This window comes from Nelumbo lutea, chromosome 2 (genome assembly GCF_056320005.1).
Source record: "Nelumbo lutea isolate HS-2025 chromosome 2, American lotus-T2T, whole genome shotgun sequence".
NCBI lineage: Eukaryota > Viridiplantae > Streptophyta > Magnoliopsida > Proteales > Nelumbonaceae > Nelumbo > Nelumbo lutea.
This window is the reverse complement of record NC_142685.1, coordinates 25869741-25897129: the sequence shown is the minus strand read 5'-3', so window position 1 is coordinate 25897129 and position 27389 is coordinate 25869741. Positions and strand designations below refer to the sequence as shown.

Here is a 27389-nt window from a genome sequence, read left to right as displayed (position 1 = left end):
AAAAAACATTGCTATGAAGTAAATCATATTATTAAATATAGAATATTATTTTATAATATTAAAAATATCATTTAATAATGATGATGATCATAATAGTAATAATTTTATTTATTAATACTTAATAATAACAATAAATATTATTATTAATTAAATAATAAATAATTATTTATTTCAACAAATCATAATGTTTGTTTATTAATAAAATACTATTTTTAATATTTATAAAAATATTAAACATTCTATTTCTAAGGATAAAATATTAATCTTCACAGTTTTGGGGAATTGCTCGTAACCGAAATGATCTTATCTTTTGAGAGGCTCCAACTTAGATAACAATGCAAAATTTGTTTCCATTTTAATTGAATCACGTGTAAGATGGAGTTACATACAAACTGAGCCACCCCTAACCCCTCACTCTGAGATGGGATCTGCTCCTCACAAATGGGCGCCTCACATACATATCCACCGTGCATTATGAATATCTTCCATGAATAATAATTAATAAGTCCGAGAGATATTACCAATGCATGTAGGATGTGCGTGTGAAGAGCATATCCGGTCTCCCTCCTTCACTCCCACTCAATTGGCTACTTTATGGGTTGTAGTTCTAGGCTTCAAATTGATTTTCCCGCTTTACTGACCTGTTTGGTTGTATATCAATTCCAATCCGGAGCGGGACCGCACTCATCCACAAATGGTTTATCGTTTAAGACATCACCCGCGAGGTCGTTGGGCACTTGGGCCCGCCTAATTAGTTAGAAACCTAGGATGATGCAAAACACGTGCTTTTCGTTCATTCTACGATATACGCCGTATACGTATATACTTCGTATATGACGGTCTAAACAAACTCCCGCCCGGATTTAAGAGTTGGCGCTTCTCTCTCTCTCTCTCCATTCTTCTTATCTATCTTGAGAACAAAAGGAAAAAAGACGCCCCTCTTCTCAGCGACTTCAGTCGGTTTCAGGCGAGAAGAGAGAGAAAGATGCAGATAGAGAGTCCCAAGGGTAAGGCTAGGGTTTCGAATTATGGATTCGCCTGAAAGCAATCGGATCGTCACTACTTCATCCTCTCCCGCCGTTCAAGTATTCCTTTATTTTCCCCCTCCGCACTTAAGTTCTTTTAGTTCTACATTTTAGTTTTTTTTTTTTCCTTCTTTTTGCCCATTGATGTTTTGGATTAGTCTGTAGTAATTATGTAGTCTGGGTGCATATGAAGTAGATCGGGTCCTGCATTTGATGGTGACTATTTTCATTTTTCTTCTTCTTATTTTATTTGACCTGGTTGTTGTTTAATGGGGAATGGGCGTAGTGTTGGTTGCTTGACCATGTTCTGAACTTCTCTAGTGCCCTCAGTTTACGCTTTTGTTATGGACCTTTTTGTTGGGATATCGTGTCTAGGGTTCTGATCCTTGTGACTCGTGATTGTTGGATCTACTGCTCCCTTTTTTGGGGCTGGGGTTGGTGAGTGAAGTGGATATGGATGACGGTTTTACTGATTTTAAAGGTGAAGTTCATAGGTGGGTACTGGGTAGTGGTGAGATCAAGTTCATACTAAATGATTTTGGTTGCAAGTGATAGATTGCTGCTTTTGATTTTGCATGAAGATGTTTTCCAATTTCTACGTGTTTCCTTTCCATTTAATCATGTAGAGGTTTTAGTCTTGTTTCTATTTGCACATATGCTCATATACTTCAGGTGATTAAATGAGGGTTTACAGACTTAGAGTTGTTCAGGAAGTGGCACAAGCATAGTGCAGTTCCTCTGAATGGCTAGACATTCCAATTGGTATCTCTTTCTAAAGTTTTTGAGATGAATGCTAGGCTCCTTCTTTGAAAAATCTTGAACATTGAATTAGCTAGGCATCTTTTTTACACTCTTGAAGTTGACTGCACGTACTTGAATAAGCTGTTTTAGTCAAGAACATTCTGAATTATTTTTGATGCAATGACCTTTTCCTTATAGGACTCCCCCTTCTTCAATTACCTTAGCAATCTGTCGCCTATAAAGCCAGTCAAGACTGTTCATGTTGCACAAGGATTTTCAGAGCTTAATTTTCCTGCTCCAGCACCTGTGTTTACCTCACCTCGTATCAATACTCAGAGAGATGTTAGCTTTCTTAAGAGGTATTCAATGTTTTTTTTTTTTTTTTTTAGAGGCATCTCATCATTGGAAACATATGTTTTGAAGTTGGTTTGGTCATATCTCGTGTGAAAAAAAATTGTTATATTTCAGGCCTCAATATCCTCACCCATCAAAGATAGAGTTTTCTCAGCATGATGATAGAATGAAGGTGCTTGCAGCAGGTTCACATACTTCTGAACCACCTGTAACCCAATCAATGGTTGATACAATTGACTGTACTCAGAATAAATGTGATAGTACCTACTCCCTGGAAGTCCATCCATGCAGTCCTTCAGAGTGCATTGATGAATATTTGGCCGATCCTGTGGATGTGGATTCTGCAAATTCTGCTGATTCGGTAGATTCATGTTTGAAGCAATCTAATGATGTGCCTCGAGAAATACAGAGCCATTGTACCAGCTCAAAAGAAACTATCTTAAAGTCTAACATTGAGATTGATGCAGGGAAAGATACAGATTCTGAAGTTTTGTCATCACACACCTCATTAGAGCAAGCTGGAGAAAACTTGCTAAGGAAGTCATTATTACCTCTTAAACTGGTTGACGCTGAAGGAAAGCAAAAGGATGGTGAAAAGCTGTTCCATGAATCTCTATGTGTGATACCTGAGAAAGTAAATGGTTTTCTTCAGTCTGATTTGCCTACAGAACCTGCTTCTGCTACACAGAATGGTGAAAACCCATCAGCAGAGCTTGTGACAGATTATTCCTTGCTAGAATCAAAGAAAAAAGAGCAAGAAGGTGTGGGCATTGATAGGGAAAGGTCTGCTCTGTCTGCAAGTCTTTGTCACAATAGACCACAAGATGTTAAGTTGCAGAATGCAGAGGTGGGGCAGCAAGATGAATGGAACTGTACTCCTCAGCTGCTACATGAATCATTGCAGATTGTGCAGGCATGTGAAGGTCATGTTGAGAACTCAGGAGCAATATCAAATGGATCTGAGAATAGGATATCCCATGATTTTGAGGTACAAATAATGTCTCTAAATGATCCATTATTTGCTTGAAACCCATCATCATTGTTAGTATATGGTTTGGTCTAAGCTTATGCAACTATTCATCCGAGTATATTGGTAAAGGTTACAGAAGTCATTGCCCAGCTCTTTTGTTAATTTATCTTTGGGCAATGTTCAATATCTCTAGTAACATTGGAAAATGCATGAAGGTTTATTTTCAGTTTGAGTGATGTACCTTTGCTTGGTTTGTCAACTTGACAAACAAAGTTCTCGTACTGTACCTCTTTTTTCAGTTTAATGAAAAATTTCTACTGACATTTCAAAAAAAAAAACATTGGAAAATGCATGTACAACTAATGCATGACAAAGAGGATGAAGTCCTAGAACGTAGATATGTAATCAAAGAGAAATAGGCTAGTGAATGGTTGAAAATTAATTTTGGATGGTTTGTTTTAGGGAGGAGATTGGTGGGTTTAAGATAGTGAAAAAGTTAAATTTGGAACATGTTTATGTAGGGGAGAAATTAATAATGGGTGCAACCTCTAGTAGCATAAGGACATTTGAAATAGCCTTATAAGATATGAGGGAGGGAGGGAGGTGTAGCAAGGAGAAGCACAAGGTGCTTGTGATCATAGCTAGGGGTGAGCATAATTCGATTAAAATCGAAAAACCAAACCGAAGTTTCGGTTTTGGTTTAATTGGTTCGGCTTGATCAGTTTTCGGTTGGGTTTGGTTTTCTTTTTCAGTTTTTTTGAATTTTGGTTTTCTCGGTTATCAAACTTCATAAATTGATTGATTGAAAAAACCGATTTAATATTATAATTTATAATTTAATTTTATATTAATATTTAATAAATTAAGAATCATGACAAAGTTAAGCTGCAAAACGTCTTACACAAGAAAGTGAAAAAAAGTGAAAAGTTGACGTGCGGGCGTCTAAGAGTCAGAGACTAAAAACTCTAAGCGTCTTGCTGTCTCTCGTCTTCCTCTTCCACTCTTCCAGTTCCAGACCAGAGTTGAGAGTTTTGTCTCTTCGACTACCGCGGCTGCCGGATGTCACCGGCTCACCCAACACCAGTAGGAACACCGAACACGAAGTCACCAACGACGTTGACTCGTTGCCGAGTGCCGCGACTTCTGATTGTCGTTGCTGGGCTGCATCTTCCCTAGTTTGTCTCTTTGATTTCCGTGTTAGTCTCTTTGACTGTCGCGGCTACCGGACGTCATCGACTCACCTAGCACCAGCAAGAACACCGAACACGAAGTCATGAACACCGTTGACTCATTACCGAGTGCCGCGACTGCCGACTGTCATTGCTGCTGCATCTTCCTTAGTTTAGTTCCTCTAGGCTCTGATCATCTTCTTCTTTCTGTGCTCTAGGCTTTGAACACGAACAACGTTGACTCATTGACTCGTTGCCGAGTGTCATTGGCCACCTGCACCTACACTGTGTTGCATTTTCAAGTTAAATAATTTCGATTTTAACTGAAATATCCAAAATAACTGAAAAAAATTTTTGGTTTGGTTTATTCAGTTTTTACATATTTCAGTTTCGATTTGGTCTTTCATATAGTGAAATCGGCTTTTAAAATTTTGGTTTTTTTGGTTCGGTTTTAAACCGAAAAAACCGAATGCTCACCCCTAATCATAGCTAGGAGAGAGGGAACAATGATTTAACAGCCATTGCCTAGCCCATGCGCAACCTCTTTGAAAAGTTGTGCACCTCAGTTCAATTTTGTGCTTTTGTAAGCATGATGGCTGGGCTAGGGAATATGCCCCTGTATCCTTAACTAAGCCCCTTGAGGCAAGCCCAAACAAGTCCATGTTTTTTTTTTTTTTTTTATGAATGAATATAATTTATTAAACCAGAAATATGAGGCAATACAGGAGACCCAAGAGGAGGCACGAGTTGTTACCTCTTCTAGCAAGTATTACATCAATTTAAAAACAGAAATAACCAGAAGTAGAATTACAGAGCAGCCCAAAATAAACTTTCCCTTAAAGCCCCTTGCTTAGCTAACCCATCTGCTAAGGTATTTGTTGATCTTCCCACCCAAAGAGAGGTAACAGTCATGTTTCTTGTGGTGGTATAACAACGAGAAGAAAAAATTCAAATGGCTAAGTAGGGATATTGTGTTGCATTACAGCTGGGTGAAGAGGACTGCTAACTCAGTTGCTGATGGGTTAGCCAAGCAAGGGGCGAATAGGGAATCTATATTTTGGTTTAACTTTTGACTTTCTTCCAATGTATTTTGTTGGTGGGGAGTTAAGACATTTTACCTCCCCCCTTTGTACCTAAAGTTTTACATAGTTTCATATCATTAATAAAGTTTCTTGTTACTGATAAAAAAATAGTCATGTCTTGTGAGCCAGTTGACTTTCCTTAACAGGTCTCTATGTCGCCACATAGCTGAAGCTGGGTCTATCAGCCATTCCACAGCAATCTTAGAGTCCCCTTCAACGACCAAGTGCTGAACTCCTAATTGTTTTGCAATCTGAATACCTTGTATTGTCGCTAACATCTCAGCTCTATTAGAGTTTCCTATTCCCATGGGGCCTGAAAATAGTGCTAATATTTTGCTCTCCTTATCTCTCAGCACCCCTCCTATCCCCGATGGGCCTGGGTTTTCTTGGCTGCTTCCATCAAAGTTCAGCCTTGCCCATCCTTCAAGCGGAGGCATCCATGATTCCCTGTCCTTCCTTGTATGGCTGTTAGCCACCGCTATCCAGTTTCTCCAAAAATCATCAAAGGAGAATGTATGATTATGCTATCATCAGCAAACTGTAAGTGGGTTACCTGGATATTGTTCCTTCCTATCCTCCAGCCACTCACTTCCTCTTCCCTATCTGCCTTAGTGATTAATCTACTAAAAACATATGCAACTAAGGTGAAAAGAAACGGGGAGAGTGGGTCACCTTGCCTAAGGCCTCTACAAGCTGGAAAAAAAATCTTTGACCATCCCATTCACCAAGACTGTGACAGGAGCTAATACAACCCTTTACCCAGTTGCACCATCTATCTCCAAAACCACAACATCCAAGGACTTCTAGTAAAAAACTCCAATCCATAAGATCAGAAGCTTTCTCTAAGTCTAACTTACATACAAAACCTTGATTCCTCGACTTTCTCATGTCCTCTACACACCCATTTGCTATTAGGATCTGATCTGTTATTTGCCTTCCTTGCACAAAAGCACCTTGTGCTTGATTAATGATGGAGGGTAGTACTACTCGATTTCTTAAAGACAACACTTTGGCCAGGATTTTATAGATGCTTGTTACCAGACTAATCGGCCTGTACTCCTTAGGGTCCTTTGCAACCATCTTCTTTGGGATTAGGGCTAAGAAAGTGGCATCAACTCCAGGGCTTACCTTTTTCTTATCTTCAAACTCCTGAAACACCCCAATAAGATCTTCTTTAATCGCATCCCAATAGTCCTGATAAAAAGCCATTGTGAATCCATTTGGATCGGATGCTTTGGATCTATCCATTGAAAATATCGCTTGTCTGATCTCTTCTTCATTGAAATCCCTCTCTAACCAGTTTACTTGTTCTTCAGATAACCTAGTCCACTCCAAATCTTCTAATGTTGGCCTATTATTCAATGTTTTCCTATAGATTGATCTGAAATGATCCACAAACATTCTTGCTATCTCATCTTGTTTTGTGACTTCCTTCCCATTCACCTCTAACTTAGCCATGAAATTTTTTCTTTTCCTCCCATTAGCCAACGCATGGAAAAATTTTGTATTTCCATCCCCTTCTTTAATCCATTTATGTCTTGACTTTTGCCTCTAGGAAATTTCCTCTCTCAGAAGAACCTCTTCCAAATCCTTCTTTAAATTTCTTCTCAAAGTCCTTTCTTGTTCACTCATCATCCTTTGGGCTTCTTTGGAATCTAATTCCTTAATCCTAGACACCAAATTAATTTTTTGCTCCTCTATCCTTCCAAAATGTTCCCTGTTCCACTCCTTGATTTTGGATCTCAACTTTTTCATCTTTTTGTGGAATCTCACTCCCTTCCACTTCACCCCTCTTACATCTTCTCTCCGCCAATCCTCAATCAGGTACAAAGTCTAGGTGAGTCAACCACATGTTCTCAAATCTAAATGGCCGTGGACCAAAGGCTATTGTTTCATGGCTTAATTGGATAGGGCGGTGACTCTGGATAAGGCTCTAGCCATCAGGTTCCTCCAATGGTTCTCCCACTCTTCATTGAAGAGGAACCTATCTAATTTCGAACAAAGGGGGTTTTCTTGGAAATTAGACCAAGTAAAATTGGCTTGTAAGTGGGGTAGCTCCTTTAGACCACAAATATAATGAATTCATTAAACTTTGTCATGTTGGTTGTAATTGTTTCTTTGGGAATTGTTAGATTTATTACAAAACCTAATTACATTGAAATCCCCCCCAGACACCAAGGGCCCTCCCAAACAAGTCCATGTTAGAGTATTAAATCGTTAACCCATACATAAGAGATCACATAAACAATCTTTTATCTATGGGTTAAGAATTAAAGACCCTAGCATCTATAAAATTTTGGTCTCAAAGAAGAAAGAAGCCAAACATCCTAAAGATTTTAGATCAATCAGCTTGGTAACAAACATCTATAAAATTTTGGCTAAGGTCTTATCTTTGAGGATTAAAAAGGCACTCCCCCACCCATTAGTCAAGCTCAGGGTGCCTTCGTTCATGGTAGACAAATAGTTGATCAGATTCTAATAGCAAATGTAAGTGTGGAAGAGATGATAAGTTAGGTAAGCAAGGATTTGTTTGCAAATTAGATCTCAAAAAGACCTATGATTTAGTGGACTGGAATTTTTTTGCTAGAGGTTCTTAGGAAGTGTGGATTTGGGGAAAGATCGTGTAAGTGGATAGGCAGTTGTCTTAAATCTTGCCACTAATCAGTTCTAGTAAATGGGGTTGTAAAGGACTTCATAGCTTCTGGGGGTTTGAGACAAGGTGACTTATTGTCCCCTTTCCTTTTCACATTGGTTGCTGATGTGTTTAGTAGATTTTTGTCAAAAGCAGACATGGCTAGATTAATAAGAGGTTGGAGATTAGGAAGAAATCAAATCCCGATAATCCACCTTCAGTTTGCAGATGATATCATAATTTTTTGTGAGGGATGTGATTTGTGGAGGGTAAGAAATACGAGGAATCTTATAGTTCTCTTTGAGAATGCCTCAAACTTGAAACTTAATTTCGAGAAGAGTTGTATGATGGGGCTAAATGTGGAGGGAAGGGAGTTAGAGTCTATTGCTACATGTTTAGAGTGTCATGTTTTTGCTTGACCCTCGACCTATTTAGGACTTCCCCTAGGTGCAAATCCAAAGGAAACTAGGTTTTGGAATCCAGTGGTGGAAAAGTTTGAAAAAAGGCTAGCGGCATGAAAAAATAACTGTATCTCTCTAGGGGGTAGAATAACCTTGATTAGGGCCACATTTTCCAGCCTACCCATTTACTTTGTCTATTTTTAGGATACCTGTTAGGGAAGCCAAGAAAGAAAAGATGATGAGGGACTTCTTGTGGGAACCAGGTGAAGTAAAAAAGGATCATTTGATTAGATAGGAGGTGGTGAGTCGAAGTAAGGAACACGGGGGCTTAGTGTTAAGGAAACTAGTTAATAGGAATGAAGCTCTTTTGGGCAAGTGGCTATGGAGGTGGCCTTTGGAAAGAGAGAACTGTGGCACAAGGTGGTGGCTAGTATCCATGGCTATTTTGAATTTGGGTGGGATGTTGGGATATCTTGACGGGCCTCACTCACAACACCCTCGAAGGCAATTTTCGGCATCCTCCCAAAATTCCTCAAGTTTGTAAGGTATGATGTTTGCCATGGTAATTCCGTGCTTTTTTGGGAAGACGTCTGGGTGGGTAATCAACCCCTACAAGATCTCTACCCCTCCCTCTTTTCTATTTCCCTCTATAAAAGGAGCTTCTTCTAGGTTTCTTTCTTCCCCCATTCTCCCGTTGTCTCTTAATTGGGATTTTGGGTTTCACAGAGGTTTGAGGGATGAGGAATTGTCTCTGTCTTTGATCTCCTACTTCTACTCGATTTTGTTTGTCTAAACCCTCTTAAACCAGATAAGAGAACTTGGTCTTTGTCTTTGAGTGGTTCATTCTCTTGTTCTTCCTTCTTTAAGTCCCTTTGTTCTACTCCTTCCCCTTTGGTGTTCCTAGTTAAAGAAGTTTGGTCAAGGCCTATTCCACCTAAAATTGTTGGGCTTTGTTGGGAAGTTTATTATGGTATAATTAATTATTGTGGATAACATGCAAAAGAAGAGACCTTATTTTTGCTTGTTCCCCAACTGGTGCATCTTATGTGAAGTGCAGAATGATGACTGTTTTCACCTATTGATCTCTTGCTCCTTTATTGAAGAGATATGGAATTGGGTTTTTATGCTATTTGGGTGCAGGTGGAACTTGCCATCTGAAGTAAATCTTCTCTTTGACTTGCCTACTTTTGGATGGCCAACCAAGAGAGGAAAGTTAATGTGGAAATGTATTAGAGAAGCTCTCTTATGGACCATTTGGGAGGAAAGAAATGTTAGAATTTTCTAGGAGAAGGAGATAAGTATTGCTGAAATAAAGGAGTGTATACTGACAAGGGCAATCCTTTGGTTAAAAACTATTGATCTCTTTGTGGATTACTCTAGTGATGATCTTCGAAGGAGTTGGCCAGCAGTGGCCTTCACTTTATCCAAGGAAAGTAAACCTCAAGTAAGGTAGATTCCACATTCGAAAGGGGTTGTAAAGTTGAACTTTGATGGGAGTAGTCAAAGCAATCAAGGACTAGTGTTTTAAAAGCACAAGGCGCAAAAAAAGCGCAAGGACCAATTTGCGCCTAAGGTGCAAGGCGAGGCATGCACTTTTTTAAGCAAGGCGCAAAATTACAAAAAAAAGCTAAAAAAATAAAAAGTCAGAAAATTTAAAAAATGCAAAAAATATTAAATATAATGTTAATAAAAAATATAAACTTAAATATTAAAATAAGTGTTTTAAAAAACTATTATCTAAAATTAAAATACATAAACATAACGTGTAAAGCGTATTCAAATGAAAATTTAAAAATAAAAACAAACGTATAAAGCATTTTCAAGCATGCAAAACCCATAATCTCTTTTTTTTCCCCTTAATTGCATTGCTTCAAGTAGCTAATGTGATGTAAAACATATTGCACTCTTGATTCTATGAGTTGCCTTTGTACCATACCTCTCAAGGCAAGCTTGAACAAGTCTATGTTAGGGTCTGAAATTCTTATTTCTCACATAAAAAATAATGATTTTATAACTTTCATTGCCTTTTATGAAGATATTTTATTGCAATGAATGAATGAACAACATTAGCAAATAGGGGGTTCTCGGAGCTTCAGTGAGCAAGCAAAGCGAGCGAAATGGAATGGAGCCCCTGAAATAGCTGTTAGACTTAAAAAAAAGCAAAAAGCACAAAATTTTAAAAAGGCACACGCCTGGGCTGAGGCGCACACCTAGGCGCACCAGACGTGTGCCTTTTGAAAGGGGGGCGCCTAGGACCTGGACAAGGCGCGTACCCCAAAATGCGCCTTGGCGCACCTTTTAGATCACTGTCCAGGACCTTCAGGTATAGGAGGGATGTAATATTTTCTCCTTATTCTCAGGACCAGTGGACTTTGGAGATTCAACAAGGGCTGAACTACTAGCTGAAGTACTAACTTGGAGTGACTAACTTGATAGTTGAGGGAGACTCTAAAGTAATAGTGGGATGGTTGTTGGACCCGAATATTGTTGCTTGGGGCTATAGGGACATCATAAAAAAAAATCAAATGGCTCACAAGAACCATGGTGATTAGTTTTTAGTGGGTTAGCAAATCAGCCAATACTATGACAGGCTCTAGCTAAATGAGGGGCTCCAAGGGATTTTTTGTTTTGGGCTACTTTGTAACTGTAATATGGAAAAAGAGTTGGGATTGATCCATCCTTCAGGGGAGGCAACACCTCGTGCCTTCTCTTAGGGTGTTTGTACCTTTTCTGTTTCTATTTAATAAAATTTACAGTCATTCATCAAAAATAAATAAAGACCCTAGCTTGGACTTGTTTGGTATTGCCTTAAGGGATAGAAAGTAGGGCTACAACTTGGGTAGGCCCAATCCGAGTTAAAACTGACCCAACCTAAGTTTTTACACTGCTTGGGTCTGAGTTTTTAAGCTGCGAGCTTGGCCTGGGGTAGAAAACTTGGGTCTAACCTAAACTTGGTTTGGGCTTGGGTTGAAGCCTTAGGTAGCCCAAGCCTGGCTTGAACAAATACATACTACATACATATATGCATGCATTTTATTTATATAAAAATATCCTTTTATATATGCATGTATATGTGTATAAAATATGTATATGTATATTTATAAATGAAATTTGTACATATGTTTTTTTATCAGCAAAAAAATTGTTTTTAATTAATAAAAGAGAAAAAGTTACAATCAGTTACAATAGTTATAGGTTGCAGAAATCCATTAACCTAATCTGCAACCACATACAATCAGCTACAGTTCTGCCCAGTACAAGGTAGATCAATTTGCCCTCTGTTTTGCTAGGGTATCCGCCATCCCATTTGCATTCCGTTTGACCCAACCAAACTGAGAGTTGTGCCTCCTTGCAAGTATGCCAAATTCTCTGAAGATAAATTTTAGCTTCCAAGGTACTGATGTGATGTTTTTAGCCCAAGAAATGACCAGTGGTGAGTTTTCTTCTATTTCTAAATCTATTGTTCTTATCTGCTCAGCCATCTTTAGACCTTGAAGTAGGGCTAGAGATTCAGCCTATATTGAGTCACCAATACCTATTGGTCTTGAGAAGAGTGCCACCACCACACCTAGATGATTTCTAATCACACCCCTTATGCCTGCCCTTCCTAGGTTACCAAAGGAACTCCCATCAAAGTTTAGTTTTAGTTTGTTCAGTGCAGGTGGCTTCCATTCCACTCTCACAACTACTTTGGGTGCATCTGTTTGTTCTACTTCAGTCCAACTTCTTAGAATCTCATTCATGGAGAAATTTTTGAATAGCTCCATGGTCATCACCCAATGTGCAGTTCTGATTTTTTATAGCTTCAATGGCTTCCGCCTTTGATTTACTTTTTTCAGAGAAAAGTCTTAGGTTTCTTTCCTCCCATATAGTCCCTACTGTAGCAGCTCTTGTTGCCTTCCATAAGCACTTTCCTCTTTTCTTTTGTTGTCTCAGGAAGGAGGGGCTGAATAGACTTACCACATCTTGTGGGAGAGCCCATCTACATCCAAAGAGAGAACAAGCAACATTCCAAATACCAGAAACAAAAGAGCAAGACAAAAGTAAGTGGGGTAGGGTTTCACCATAATCCATACAAAGGACACACACATGAGGAGAAAGGCATTTGTTTGGCCTCCTTTTTTGTAGCACATCACAAGTGTTTACCTTCCCTAGGAACTCTTCCCAACAGAGAGCTTGTACTTTTGGAGGGATCGGTTTACACCGGATTTCTCTCACTGGGAAGTTCACCCCCAAAGGATCAAAGTGAGTGAGCAAACCAAAGAAAGATGCACAAGAAAATAAACCATCAGGAGTTGGGGACCATGCTCTACTATCAATTATAGATTGGTCTAAGTAGACCTTCTCAAGTGTTGAGATCAAAAGCACTAAGGACTCACATTCATTTTCCCTCAACCCTCTTCTGAAGCCAAATTCCCAAGAGATACCCAAATCTGAAAGCATACCAATCCTAGCAACATGTTTGTTTTTAAGGTTTGATAAGGAGTAGAGGTCCGGGAATTTAACCATAAGAGGCAAATCTCCAACCCAAAGGTCTTCCTAGAATAAAACTTTATTGCCACATCCGACATCAAACCGGATAAATTGAAGAAAGTTTGGTAGTACCTCAAAGATTGCCTTCAAAGGGGAATTTGGAGCTGCATTGGAAGCTAGTTTTGCATCCCAACCGTTATTTGCTTCACCATGAATGCTTTTAATGAACTTGTACCATAACCTATCTTCTTCACAAGGGAATCTCCATAGCCATTTCCCTAAAAAAGCCTTATTTTTCTTTAATATGTTCCCTATACCTAGGCCACTCTGCTCCTTAGGGTAACAAACTTGCTCCCTCTTCACTAAATGATCATTCTTTTCATCACCAGGTTCCCACAAAAGATCCCTCATAATCTTCTCCAACTTCCTAGCTATTTTCACCGAGATCTTAAAGGTGGAGAGGAAATAAGTGGGTAGGTTTGCTAGGGTAGATTTTATCAAGGTCATTCTTCTCTCCAAGGAAATATAATTTCTCTTCCACATTGCCAATTTCTTTGTCAACCTCTTTAATAGTGGCTTCCAAAAGCTTTTAGCTTTCGGATTCCCCCCCAAGGGCATACCTAAGTATTTTAGAGGCCAACTTTTCATTACACAACCTAGCAAATTTGCCATGGCTTGGATGTCCCCCTCCCCAATGTTTATTCCAGCTACACAACTTTTTCCCCAATTCACTTTCAGTTTGGGGGCCTGTTGAAACTTGTCCACCAAACTTTTCAAATTCCTTAAACTGGATTCATCACAACTTTCATAGAAAATGATTATATCATCAGCAAATTGCAAGTGAGAAACCACCACTTCTGATCTACCAATCCTCCAAAATTCAAACTAGTTATCTTGGTCAGCCTTAATGATTTGTCTACTCAAGTCCTCAACCACAAAAGTGAATAAGAATGGGGATAAGGGATCACCTTGTCTGAGTCCTCTTTTAGCCTGGAAGAAATCCTTTGCTACCCCATTCATCATAATAGAAAAATGTGCCGAGCTAATACATCCTTTAATCCACAGTCTCCATCTTTCACCTAAACCCATCTTTTCCATGAGATTCAACAGGAAGGACCAATCCACCATATCATAAGCTTTTTCTAGGTCCAATTTACAAATCAAACCTTTGCCACCTTGTTTTTTCTTAGCTGCCACACATTCATTTGCCACTAAGATTTGATCCACAATTTGTCTCCCTTCTGCAAAAGTTCCTTGGTTCCGACAAATAACAAAGGGCAAGACAATCTTCAACCTACCAGGTAGGACTTTAGCATTGATCTTATACAGGCTACCCACAAGACTTTATCATTCTATAATCCTTAGGGGTTTTGACTTCTTTCTTTTTTGGCACCAAAGCAATAAAAGTTGCATTTGCTCCAGGCAATAACTTCCCTTTTTGATAGAACTCCACAAATACATCCATTAATTCATCTTTCAAGATTTCCCAACAATCCTAATAGAACGCCATTGAAAATCCATCCGGCCCCGAAGCTTTAGATCCATTTGGCAGTCTGTCCCACTGTAATTCTCCCAATTCTGAAATGCTTTCATCATAGGAGGCAAGGATTGACTTGAAATAATCCACAAAGCACCTTTTAATTTCCTCCTTTGAGTTTATTACTCTTCCCTCCACCTTTATATGGAGATTTGGTTTTTCTGTCTTCTCTCGTTTGCTAGGAGTGGAAAAATCTGGTATTTCCATCCCCCTCCAGAAGCCATTTACACCTAGATTTTTGTCTCCAAGAAAAGTTTTCCTTCCTCAGGATCTTCTTTAGTTACACTTCTAAGTTCCATCTTTCAGTTCTATCATCTAGCCCGCACTCTTTTCGGGCCTCCTTTTGGTCCGCTTCCTCTATTTTCCTGGCTAATTCTTCCTTTATGACATCAAGTTTTCCAAATTCCTCTTTGTTCCACTCCTTGACCTTTTGCTTCAATCTTTTCAACTTCTTGGAGAATCTCACAACTTTCTCTCTAGTCCTTATTCCACCTTCTGACCATCAATCTTTTTACCTTTTGCAAAAAGTTTGGAACTTCTAGCCACATATTCTCAAATCTAAAAGGTGTGGGGCCTCCAATAAGGTTTTTTTGGTAGAGACTTAGGGGGTAGTGTGGTCAGAGGTTACTCTAGGTAGGGCTTTCAGTGTTAAGTTTCCCCACAACTCTTCCAAATCAATGGAGAAAAGGAACCTATCCAGTTTTGAGCACACTTGATTTTCTTGAAAATTTGACCAGGTGAAAGAGGCTTGTAACAAAGTAAGTTCTCTTAGTTCTAGGGACTCAATCAAGGAGTTGAAGTGTCTCATACTTGTTGTTATGGACTGATTGGGGTTGTTTGTCTCATTTGTATACCTTATTACATTGAAATCCCCTCCCAAACACCACAGACCTTCCCAAAGGCCCTTGACTGCAACTAACTCTCCCAGAATGTATCCCTTTCTCTATATGAGTTCGGGCCATACACATTAGTCAACACCCAATCCCTTCCATCACTCATCCTCTTGGCTTTTATTGATACTGAGTGTTGTCCTATCAATTCCTCCTAACAATCAACTTCCTCATTCTTCCAAATTGTAAGGATCCCACCTGAGGCACCCCACGATGGGGCAAAAGACCAACTTAGACCCCTGCTACTCCAGATACTTCTTATCCATCTTCCATCCAAATCCGTAGCATGACAATTACCGGTCTCTCTGTTCTTATCACATTCCTGATAATTCTATTCTTTGCACTCCCTAGCTCTCTTACATTCCAACAAAGAATCTTCATTCCACTTGTTTTCTAGATCCGTTCTTATTCCCAATTCCTATTCTCCTCTTTTCTTCTCCCTCTTCCTATTTATAGACTTCTCATAGAATTACACCATAGGCTAGCCTTTTCACCTCATTCATTCTCCTCTTTCTTTTTTTTGTCATCTTCTGCCTCCTTTCCAAGATAGACCTTCCCTTTGGAAAATTTCCCTTTGGCTTCTTTTTGTTCCTTTCCTTTTAGTTTGGGTGGCTCTCTACAAACATCTCTCTCATCTAACCCATAGAATTCTTTTTTCTTTTCTTTTGTGCCTACAATAGTTTCATTTACCCCAGCTTCCATCTTAGAATCCATCACTTGAATCAACTTCGGGATTTTTTCCTCTTCCTTGTCTTTATCTCCTCCCCCACCTTCTTTTACTGCCGCACATGGGTCATTATCCACCACCGGTGAAGTTGCAACAGCTGGAGCTACTAAATCCAAAGGCTGATGATTACTACAAGGGTCAATATCAGTTGAATTTTGACAGTAAAGTGGGGAGGAAGAAAGAATTGGAATGAGAGGAAGGGGGGAGGAAACCCCTTGTTCCTGATTTTGGTTTTCATTGATTACTCCAAATAGAAACCCTAATGGTTCGAGTTCAGGTTTAGTAGCCACCTGCATAGCTGGGGGGAGCTGTTCCTCAAGTGGTTCCATGGTCGGTTTGTAGTGGATACCCATCTCCTCAAACCTGCTACTCTGCCTTTGTTCTTGATTTGTTTCTACTTTCTCCTCTCTCTGAGAATCACTTGTAGGCCTTCCACTTTTCACAGTAGAGTCACCATCCCCCGATTCCTGTACCTCTAGAATTTCTGTACTAGCTTCTTCATTAAAGAGTAGTTTAGTTCCAAGAGCTTTGAAATCTGTGAAGTTACAGGCCTTTGTTGAGTTGATGACTTGATGCTGCCTATGCTTGATGGCAAATCTCCTTCATCTTCTTCCACATCTCTCAAAACCTCCTAGTTTGAATCATCTTCAGAGTCTCCTTGCGAGGTCCTATTGTAACGAGGGTTCGACTTTTTAGGTGTCGTGGAGTTCTCTTCAGCAGTCGACCTCCACTGAAGCTTCTTCCCTTATGCAGATGAGGCGCTAGCTACCTGAGAAAGAGAGGGGGGGGGACTTTGTTTGTCGTCTTCGTTTGGGGGAGAGACGAACGAACAAAGGCCGATGGGGACGATGATAGACCACAAGAATCGTCCCCCATAGGTGCATAGGAACTATGCACATGATTTTTTAAAGGGTCATGTGACCCAACTTGAAACTCAAGACCCGGCTCAACCTTTCCGTCTTCCTTTGTACATTGGGTGCGAGATGGCCCGCTATTAGATCTCAGCACCTCCACGTAAGTTCTCCTCTGGGCCGTTGGATCCCATTCAATTTTTTTTTCAAAAAATCTCCTTTAAATGGCAATAAATTCTGCATAAGTCTATCACGTGACTTTTCAGCTCCCCCAAAATTTTGGTCAACTTGGCCTTTCGGGCGGTCCACCCAATTGTTGCCACATGTTCTCCAGCAGTCCATGTCAGCACCTTCTTCTACCTCCGAACTATTCCAGAGAGTTGCTTCGACTTCCGATGCCAGCCACACCATTCTCCAGCAGTCATTGGCTAAGATGTCCAAGCTTCTTGGGATTTTTTCCAACCTTGCTCCTGCCACTTTGAGTTTTGCCACATGAAGATTTTGCACCCAAAGCCCTTCCAAAACACCTCCACAAACCACCGCAATCTTGTGGAAGATGTGTTCCTGCCAGAGATTAAAAGGTAAACCTAGGATCTTGATCACTAAGGTTTTTTGTGAGATGTTCACTTCATTACAGGAGGGCAACCAATTTTCCACTGCAATCTGGCCAAGTGTAATTTCTAGGATTATGCTTTCACTCTGGAGTTCGGCCATGTCAAGTATTGCCTCACTTATCAAACAGGATTAGGGTAATTTTCTCCTTTGGCTGAAGCAACTCCAACAATATGTGCAACACTTCTTGCCAATCTTCAACCTCTTTTTTAACTTTCACAACTTTCCTCTTACCCCAGTCCACATTCCTATTCCTTCTGTTTTCTCCCTTTGTCAAAAAAACTCTGTTAATAATATAAATCCTCCATTTCTATTCCTTCTGTTTACTACCATGAATCTCTTCCCATTGTAAATTGTTTCATTTCCCCATCCCTGTATTCTTTCTGCAAAAAGTAGACCATCTACGAACCCTTTATACCAGTCCACCACTTTCTTCCCTTATTTTCAGATGTTTCTTCCCTCTGTTGGTTATTTCCTCCATTAGAATCTTCTTCTCCAGTTGAAATATGTCCCCATTTTTCCACCTGAACGAAACTCTCCATTTTCTGTTCAATGAATTTCTTGCTCCCACCTGAGGTTTGTCGCCGAGTGTTAACAGTCTCTGGTGTTAACTGTTAACAGCCGCCGGTGTTACAACATGTTCCAGGAGTGACCTTTCTGCGTCAATGCTTAGTCATTCTAGGTAACCACATCATAAATGCGTACATATGTTCAATCAATTCTACTCCTAAATTGGGCCATAAAGTCCAATACAAGATGTTTGTACAAAAAATATTTCATAAATTCTTTCAAGCCTGGCCAACCCAACCCAAGCTTGAGCTTGGCCTATGTTGTGTTCAGTTAAGCTTGGATTGGGCTTGTGTTTATAAATTTATGCTTAACCTTAGGTTGGATAGCCTGAGCTTAAGGTTTGTACCTTAAAGGTTGGGCTTGGGTTGGCCTTCAACCTGACCCAACCTGCCTAAGTTACCCCCTAGTACAAAGGCTGTTTGTAGAACTAGGAACACCAGATGTTTAACACTGCATTAGTTATTTGAAGTAATGCGATTGGGAAAGAAATAAAAAGATTGAAAGTTTCACATGCTTGAATGAGTGTTTAAATATGTTTTATATGTTATGCTTATGCATTTTAATTTGCGCTAATGGGCTTTTTAAAATATGTAGTTTGATTTTGCATTTTTAATTAATACTACTTTTAATATTTTGATTTATTTTGTTTTTTTTTTGAAAAAATTATAACTTTGCTTATTGTTTCAGAATTCACAAAGGCATGCCTCACCTTGCACTTTGGGTGCAAAAATCCCCTTGTGCTTTTAAAACACTGGGAGGGAGGGGCTTTTGCTTTTCTCCAAAGATGGTCACTCTTAGACTCAAATTGCATTATCACACTTGTCAGCTTGAGATTTTATCATTACAAAATGGACATATATATATGTATGTATATATATATATATATATATATATATATATATATATAACATGGTGATGTGGTTAAACAAGCAAGTTATATGCAATATTTCAAGTTAACAACAATAAGCACATCAATATAAAGTTGGAAACACAAAAGCAAATTGGACTTTTATAGATTTTAGAACCGAACTTGATGTAGAACTCCTCGTGTAACTGTTCTACAGTATTTATCAAAAAAACTGTTCTTCTACAGTAGTAGTGGCATTAAGCTGGCCTCTTGTGTGCAGCAATAGAGGGATTATGCCCAATGGGTTGACTCCTTGAAATCCGAGCTCCCAATACTTGAAAACAGGTGAGCTATAGCTCAAATAAAAGAGAATGAACATATTGATAAAAAAAAAAAAAAAGAGAATGAGCTAAAAGACCCATAGAAAACAGCCCCAACTCTTTTATAAGACTTAATGACTTGTTGGAGAAGCCAACTAAGATATTTACTTGGTAGGTTCTTTATAAGACCCCTAGAAGGTCCTCCCCAATAACTCCTTAAGATACCTTCAAACTCCCAAAAGATAACTTTATCTACAAAAAAACTCCCAAGGGAATAAAACGCAACAGTGGTGCACCTGATTGCCCTTGGACTCAAAATTGACTACAAAGCCACCCAAGACAACTATTTGGAGTCCCACTACAAAAACAAACAAATTTACAACATTTTTATATCATTTTTTTATTGTATTTTTTGGGATCATCATTCCCACTGGATTAAAAAGAGCTCAATTCCATGTGAGCAGTAGTTTTAGCTGCCTTGGACATGCCTTCAGCCCCAACTTAGAAAGTAGAATCCGTAGCTACAACAACTCTGCTACACCATGGGCCATAGTCCTATACTCAGCATTTGCACTTAATCTAGCAATTATATTTTTCTTCTCACTTCCTCATGTAATTAGTTTTCCCCAACAAAGGTACAATAGTTTGATGTAGGCTTCCTATCTCCTATAGAGCCTGCCCAATCAGCATCAGGAAATGCTTCAGCCTCAAGCTTATCATGTTTTTTGAACAATATACCTTTCCCTGGAGATGTCTTCAAGTATCTGAGAATCCACTCAGCAGACTTTATATGAAGAGTTTTGGGGGTGTGCATGAACTGACTTGCAACATGAACTGCACAAGCAGTATCGGGCCTAGTGAACAAGCAAATCAGCTTGTGCACCAACCTCTAATATCTTTCCTTATCTAGATAATCCTCTCCATCTTAACTCTTGCAAACCATGATTCTGTTTTATGGGATTACCAGTTGGTCTACTCCCCATCATACCAGTCTCCTTTGACAAATCCAAAGCATACTTTGTTTGGTATATGCTAGTGCCTTCACTTGACCTTGCTACCTTAATTCCAAAAAAGTATTTCAAATGCCCCAAATCCTTGATTTCAAATTCTGGTTCTAAGAGCTAGGTGTCGCCTTGACAACTATGCTCTCTTGAGCCATTGCTAGTTATCACCATATCATCCACATGTACTATAAGCATTGTGACCTTTATCGCCCTGCCTCCTTATAAACAAGGTATGATCAACACTGCTTTGATTTTATCCATCATTAAAACCAATATATGATGTCTGTTTAGAAAACCAGAAAAAAATCTTACAATTTACAATATGATTCACAATGTTATTATATTCAAACCCCTTGACACTTTACAATGTGATTACAATTTTGGGAACATTGCTTGACAGAGCATAATGGAAAGACAAGATTTGTGTGGCCAACAAGTCAACAACCCTAATGGTTGGGGTTAAAGCTGAGTTTTGTTGAGTGCCGTCATTGTTATTGATTAAATCATTTATCTGCCATTAAAATTATTTTTATTTGTATCAATGTTCTTACTGAACATTTCATAGGCTTCTAACCGTAGAAAGCAATGTTTTGTAAACTGAACCAGGTTTTGATACTCGGAATTTGGGTTCAAGCGTTGGACCAATCTGATTTTCAAAAACATTGATAGACAAGCTTTAGCTTCTTTGGCATGGGCTAGAGAACCTCTGTTTGTTTTGAGGTGCCCACAGTCCTGCATCTTTTTTGTGCATGAAAATCGTGGATCAACCATTAAACTAAGTTCTAGTTGAGAGTGTGTCCTCAAAGGATGGCACAACAATATGAGACAACCATTTGATCATCATTGCTCTGGAGATTTAATAGAAAACATTTGCTGTTCGGATGATGCGGTAAAGAGCAGATTTCCAATTATTCCATCATGGTTGCATTTCATTTTCCCCATATTAGCACGGCATATCCATTGGTAGTCCCTTAAAAGTGGAAGGGACTAGAAGAGATAGGGGCAGACAAAAAAGGACTTGAGTGGAAGTGGTAATATACTTGAGCACCCATAATTTGATGATGGATAATGCACTGAACAAAACAGAATGGCGAAACAGGATTCTTTTAGCTGATCCCATATAGTTGGGACAAGGCTTAGATGATGTTGATGATCTATTGGTGGTTCTTGATCAATTTTTGCATGGTAAGATGCATGGATGTATATGCACCATATATGTTATGAGTCCTATAAGTTCTGCTCAGGAATTTCCCTTGGATCAAGATGAACTGAAAAAGAGAGGTGATGTATTATTTATTTAGACCTTGAGATGTATACATTTGAACAAGCAAATGTCTAGTTTGAAGAAACCAACTTATAGACCATAGTATAAGAGAGAAATAAGAAGAGAAATAGTAGTAGTAGTCTTGAGAGTTTTTAATTACATATATTGCTTCATATTTTTTTTTTCTACCAGAACATCTATTGCTTCATATCAATAAGATGATTTTGTGACTCTTTCAAGAAGTAATAGTAGTCTTGCATGATAGAATACTGTCATATTAAGATTTTATTAGAAAATATTTTGGTATTATAGGGCTTTATATGATGCTTTTGTCCTATTATTTGGGTTCTGGTATTTATTCTCTATTAGTCAATCATATGGAATTGATGAGAAAAGCCTTATTGATTTTAGCCTTTTTTTATAAGTTGATTTTATCTTTTTTTTTTTATGTTATTTACTCAATTATTTGTTTATTTTAACTTTCTGGCAACGGATTGGGTGAGATATTAATTTGCTTGCACTAGACTAGCTAGTTAGAGGAAAGGGAATATGGGATTACAGATTACTCCTGTATCATACCCTAAGTGGCATCACTAGTTATAGGTGAGACCAAGAGAATGTGAATATTTTGCTCTTAAGAAACTTGATATTACTTTAGAAACCACAATTCCTTCTCTTATCTGCTTCTTAGAATCTCATTGTTCCTTCTTTTTTCCTACATGGCTATCATACTTGATGTCAATGCTGTTTGGAAAATGACAAGTTAATTGGCAAAGGGCAAGAGGCCATTCTTTCACCACCTTTTTATTTTCCCTCCTTTTTCCTGAAACATCAAGACAAACAGTACCAGCAGGCCTTCAATTTTTATTAGCAATATTTTTAAGAGCCCTTTGCAGTGGAATGATTTTAACAGTTAATGTAGGCAGCCAGTCAACACCAACGTGGCACCCTTAGGCGATGTCTTCAATTTGAGATAGCTGAGGCTCAGAGGAACATTCTTGGGACCAGCTGCTGTCAGAACACACAGAATGTTATGACGAATCCAGGATTACCTGCTAATTCTAAAGACTCAGAGATTTTGGTTTCATCTCATCATGAACCAAGTACAACTTCTAGCATCGGGAGACCAGTCAATTTATCCCAGCTTATAGCTCCTAACTTGTCTATTTGTGCAACTAAAAATACAGAAGCTCACATGGAGAAGGTTGATAAACCTGTTCAAAATAGTGAAAATGCTCTCATGATTGCTCCTAAGGCATCTGGTATTGGCTTGCACCTAAATAGCATTGTTAATTCTGTTGCAATGGGCTCTGGTGCGACTGCGAGTGTGAATTCCACTGAGAAAGATCGTCCAAGTTTATTAGGGATGAAGTCACAGTCTGTTATTAACTACCATTTTCCTGAAGATCCAAATACCAGTTCTCATTCCACAAGTACAGCTGAGAACTTTTCATATAATAATGATGATCGGCAAGAAAGCCAGGCAATAGTGCTGGCAAGTACTGTCCATACACAGTCTCCACGGATTGTGAAGCCCATGGGCAATTTGAAGTCCAAGCTTATTGAGCATCATACGACTCCATGTGATGCAAAAAGATCTGCACTGGAAAATGCTAATAAATTTGAGGAGTTAAACCAACTTAGTCCCAAAAAGAAGAGGCAAGTGGAAATTATTATCACATACATACATGCATATTTCTTGCTAGGCTCACTATAATGAGAGCATTTGTCTTTTCCAGGAAGAGGGTATCATACACTACCGAAAATGTTGGCTGCAAACGTTGCAATTGTAAGAGGTCAAAATGCTTGAAACTGTAAGTATACAAGATTTTGTCAAGACTGTAACTTAAACATTCTTTTCATTAGAATTGATGTTTAATCTTCATCCTTTTGGCAGTTATTGTGAGTGCTTTGCAGCTGGAGTATACTGTACTGAACCTTGTGCATGCCTAGAGTGCTTCAACAAGCCTGAATATGAAGATACAGTTCTTAGTACCCGGCAACAAATTGAATCCCGTAACCCACTTGCTTTTGCTCCAAAGATTGTATGCCGTGTTACTGAGTTTCCAGCAAACAGTGGGGTAACATTCATTCTCTAAACCAATTGCAGTGTTCTTTTATCTTATTGATGCAGGCACTCATTGGCCATGCTTCTACAGGAAGATAGTATTAGGATGACACCATCCTCGGCCAGGCACAAAAGAGGATGCAACTGTAAAAAGTCTATGTGTCTGAAAAAGTATTGTGAATGTTTTCAGGTTTGGGCTCTTTTACTTTTCTCTTTAGTCACGTGCCATTATGCCTTCCTTGAATCTATTCTCATTGGACATGTCTATCTGCTTGGACATAAAGGCTGGTGTTGGATGCTCTGAAGGATGTCGATGTGAGGGGTGCAAAAATGTTTATGGCATGAAGGAAGGTAAGGATTTTAAATGGGTAGCTCTATTCGCTTTTTTTTTATTCCCTTTTTAATGAACTCTATTTGTTCAATTTTATATGGATTTTAAATGGGTAGCTCTATTCTCTTTTTTTTTTATTCCCTTTTTAATGAACTCTATTTGTTCAATTTTATATGGATTTTAAATGGGTAGCTCTATTTTATTAATGAACTCTATTTGTTCAATTTTTTTTGTTGGTACTCGGTGCCATGCACCATTAGTAACTTCCCCCTTGACCCCTTTTTTCCCAAAGTGCTGGTTGTGGGATTCAATTCCGCATTAACACTGGAACAAACCAGCTAACACACCAATGAGCTAGCCCTCGGTTGGTAACTCTATTTGTTCAATTTATCCTTGTATTTACTAACATATCAAAATATAATCAGTACTCAGTACTCTTCAGATAAAATTGAAATTTATAATTAAATTTTGTGAATCATTTGAAATTTGTATCATTGCTGGATTCTTTCCATATGCCTGTGCGAAGAAACTTACTTAAGGATATGGTGACATTACAGAAATTTTGTACAAAAGGGCTGATGAAAAACGGGAGGATGTATCTGGTAAGAAGATGGGTATGGTGGAAACAAGAAGTGAGATTTTACATTCAGAGCAGTGTCATCCACAGCACCTCTCACCCCTCACACCATCATTCCAGTGCTCCAAGTATGTATGGTTCCACTGTCTGCATTTAAACTTGATTGAACAAAAATTGGGATCCAATTCTGTGCATGAACACAAATTATCAATATATAATTTATTTCCTCATTGTTTTCATTTATTTCTATACTCAGCCATGGAAAGGACATTTTGAGATCCCGACTTCCTGTTAGAAGATATCTCCCATCACCAGAATCTGATACGACTGTTTTATCATCTTATGGAAAGTCACCATTATCTCCAGTAGATTCGAACAATAATGAGAGACAACAAAAAATGAATGTAGAAATTGTAGATATGATTTCTTATGATCAGGATGTAGATTGCTTGACATCTGGGGAGATGGATCAATTCTCTCCTAGATGGGATGGACTTGTAGACATGTGCGATCTCACTCCAAAGCCACATCCTTCCTCAAGGGCTATGGTATCTTCAGCTTCATCCAATTCTAAAGACTGCAAAAAGGTTTTGAGAGCCCAATTATGTCATAGAAATGGCCGCTTATCAGCAATTAGTTCACTTCGGCAGAGTTCACCCATCACTCCAGTTACACAGTTGGGCGGCTCGAAGTTTCCCCAAGAATCTGATTCTGATAGTGCACTATATGGCATCCTTGAAGATGACACACCTGATATATTAAAGGATACTCCTACCCCCATCAAGGCAGTGAAAGCCAGCTCCCCAAATCAGAAGCGAGTTTCTCCTCCTCACAGTCGCTTGCACGAGCTGAGATCAAGCTCTTCGCCTGGCTTGAGAAGTGGGCGCAAGTTCATATTGCAGGCCGTGCCTTCCTTCCCTCCTCTCACCCCATACAGTGATCCTAAAAGTTGTAGCAGTGAGAAGTGATTTCTGCATATAGAAATGAGGTGAGCCCTAATCATGCATGCTTACACCTGGTTGTTATTCACTCCTATGTCACAATTTAACACGGGTGCTGATGTTTGATGTATACATGCTTTTTTAGTGCCCTCAAGGTTTATATGGTGGTGGCATGGAGATGGTTGAACTCAGGAGAGCATCATTTGCAATGAGGAACTGCAGTTTCAATTTTCAAAGAAAGGTGGCAGGGTTGGGTGCCAACAGCGCTCAAACCTTGCCATATTTATCTCCAATGCTCCCGTGGTTGTTTCAATGGGTACTGGGAACTCATGGGCATTTTGTCCAGAAGTTTCTTGTGCAATATGGCTTTTAGGTGATAAATAGGTTGGCAATGCAACTGCATCGTGGGGTTGACCTTTTTTTTAATTGTTTTTCCCTTGGGCGTTTATATCTTGGTTGGCTTTTGCCTTGCCGACTAGAGATGGATTCATTCTTAATTCTTATGAAGTTGCTCCTGATGCGTTGGGAGGCTAAAATAAAATTTCATCTAAGCTCGAATATCAAACAGTTCACAAGAATTTTTCTTAAGTAGCTATTCTTTGATCATATGGACTACTGTTGCCACCTCTCTACTTTTGACACAGGACTGGAAGGAAAAAAATTCTTAGCAGAAAGCCCTAAATGGTTGGATGGTCCAGATATTGAATTGGACCAGTCCAAAATGGTAAAAAATAGGGAGAATGACGGTTCAGCCCAGGGTTAGAATTCTTAGGCCTAAAGTACAGTTGGGGGTAGGTGCTAGCTTCGAATTGATGCCAATTCGCCATTGGTGTATAAGGTGGGTGTATTTGACATTTTGAATGTTTATAGTTATGCAGTGGAATTCAGAAATCTGCAATGGGCTGTCCATGCTTTTTTGTAAAAAATATTCATTGGATTAGATTGGACCTGGTCCATTGGTAATGGGTTCACATTAGACTGGATTGGATTGGACCAAATCCAATCCAATTGACACCCCTAGCTATCGGTACTGTTACCCCTTGCATTCTTAATTCTATACAAGGTTTAAAGTATCAGAAACTTAAGGTGTATTGTAAAGGTAATTTTAAGAGCTGTATCGTCAAGATATGCATAGATACATTAGAAAAAAAAAGTTTAAAAATATGAACAATAATAAAAATGAGTTTTATGTAAGTATAATTAATTTATTTAAACATAAAAACCATTCTTTAATGATTTATATAAAGTATTGGGATATAATTAATAACTGTTGAAAAATAATAGAACTAAAATGTTTGTATATATATACTAATATTTATTATATATAGATTTAGATAATATTTATTATGTATACAAGTTAACATATACCTTAATTTTTGATAAATACAATATTATTATATAAATATTAATAATCAAATTTATAGCATTTAGTGGGAAACATCCACCTAGGCAAGAAATATTACTTCAAGTATAAAAAAACACGGCGTTCTAATAAGTAATTAGGATTGGCACAACAGTTAATTTATTATTGTTATAAGCAAAGGACTTGGGTCCGAAATTTGTTACCTTTGGTTTGTGATTTTTAACAAGTTATTTCACCTAAATAACATTTAATAACATTAACTGCTGTAATCAAAGGTAACTTAAATGAGCATTTAACTAAATTATATTAGCACTTAGTGATGTTTCAAACTTTAAGACTTAATTAAATTTGATATTAATGAGAGAAAGAAGAGATAAATTAAACTTAAATTAAAAAAGAATAGGAAAATTAAATTTGGCTGATACATAATGCGTATTGGTGCGTTTCGGGTTGTATCAGTTGATACATACCCAAAACGGTCTGATACGAACAAAAAAATATATAAAATCATGTAATTATATATATTCTGTGTATCGGAGCTCTTTTGAAATGATATGTATTGGCCTGTAACTGCCTATACATTGCGAAATTTAAAACCTTGATTCTATATTGACAGAGAGTCTCATGCTTCTAAAAGTTA

The 27389-nt window shown here is 38.5% G+C and overlaps 1 protein-coding gene across 1 annotated transcript; it reads left to right on the top strand.

Annotated features, from left to right (window-relative positions):
• Nucleotides 1–893: 893 nt before the first annotated feature.
• Nucleotides 894–25974, top strand: LOC148869334 (protein tesmin/TSO1-like CXC 4). The gene is made up of 11 exons (XM_088969279.1): nt 894–1085; nt 1965–2125; nt 2235–3108; nt 22392–23128; nt 23209–23283; nt 23367–23550; nt 23629–23727; nt 23822–23888; nt 24426–24573; nt 24702–25433; nt 25532–25974. The coding sequence occupies exons 1-10, from the start codon at nt 1029–1031 to the stop codon at nt 25411–25413; spliced, it is 3114 nt and encodes a 1037-aa protein (XP_088825405.1). The 5' UTR covers nt 894–1028; the 3' UTR covers nt 25414–25433; nt 25532–25974.
• The last annotated feature ends 1415 nt before the right edge of the window (nt 25975–27389 follow it).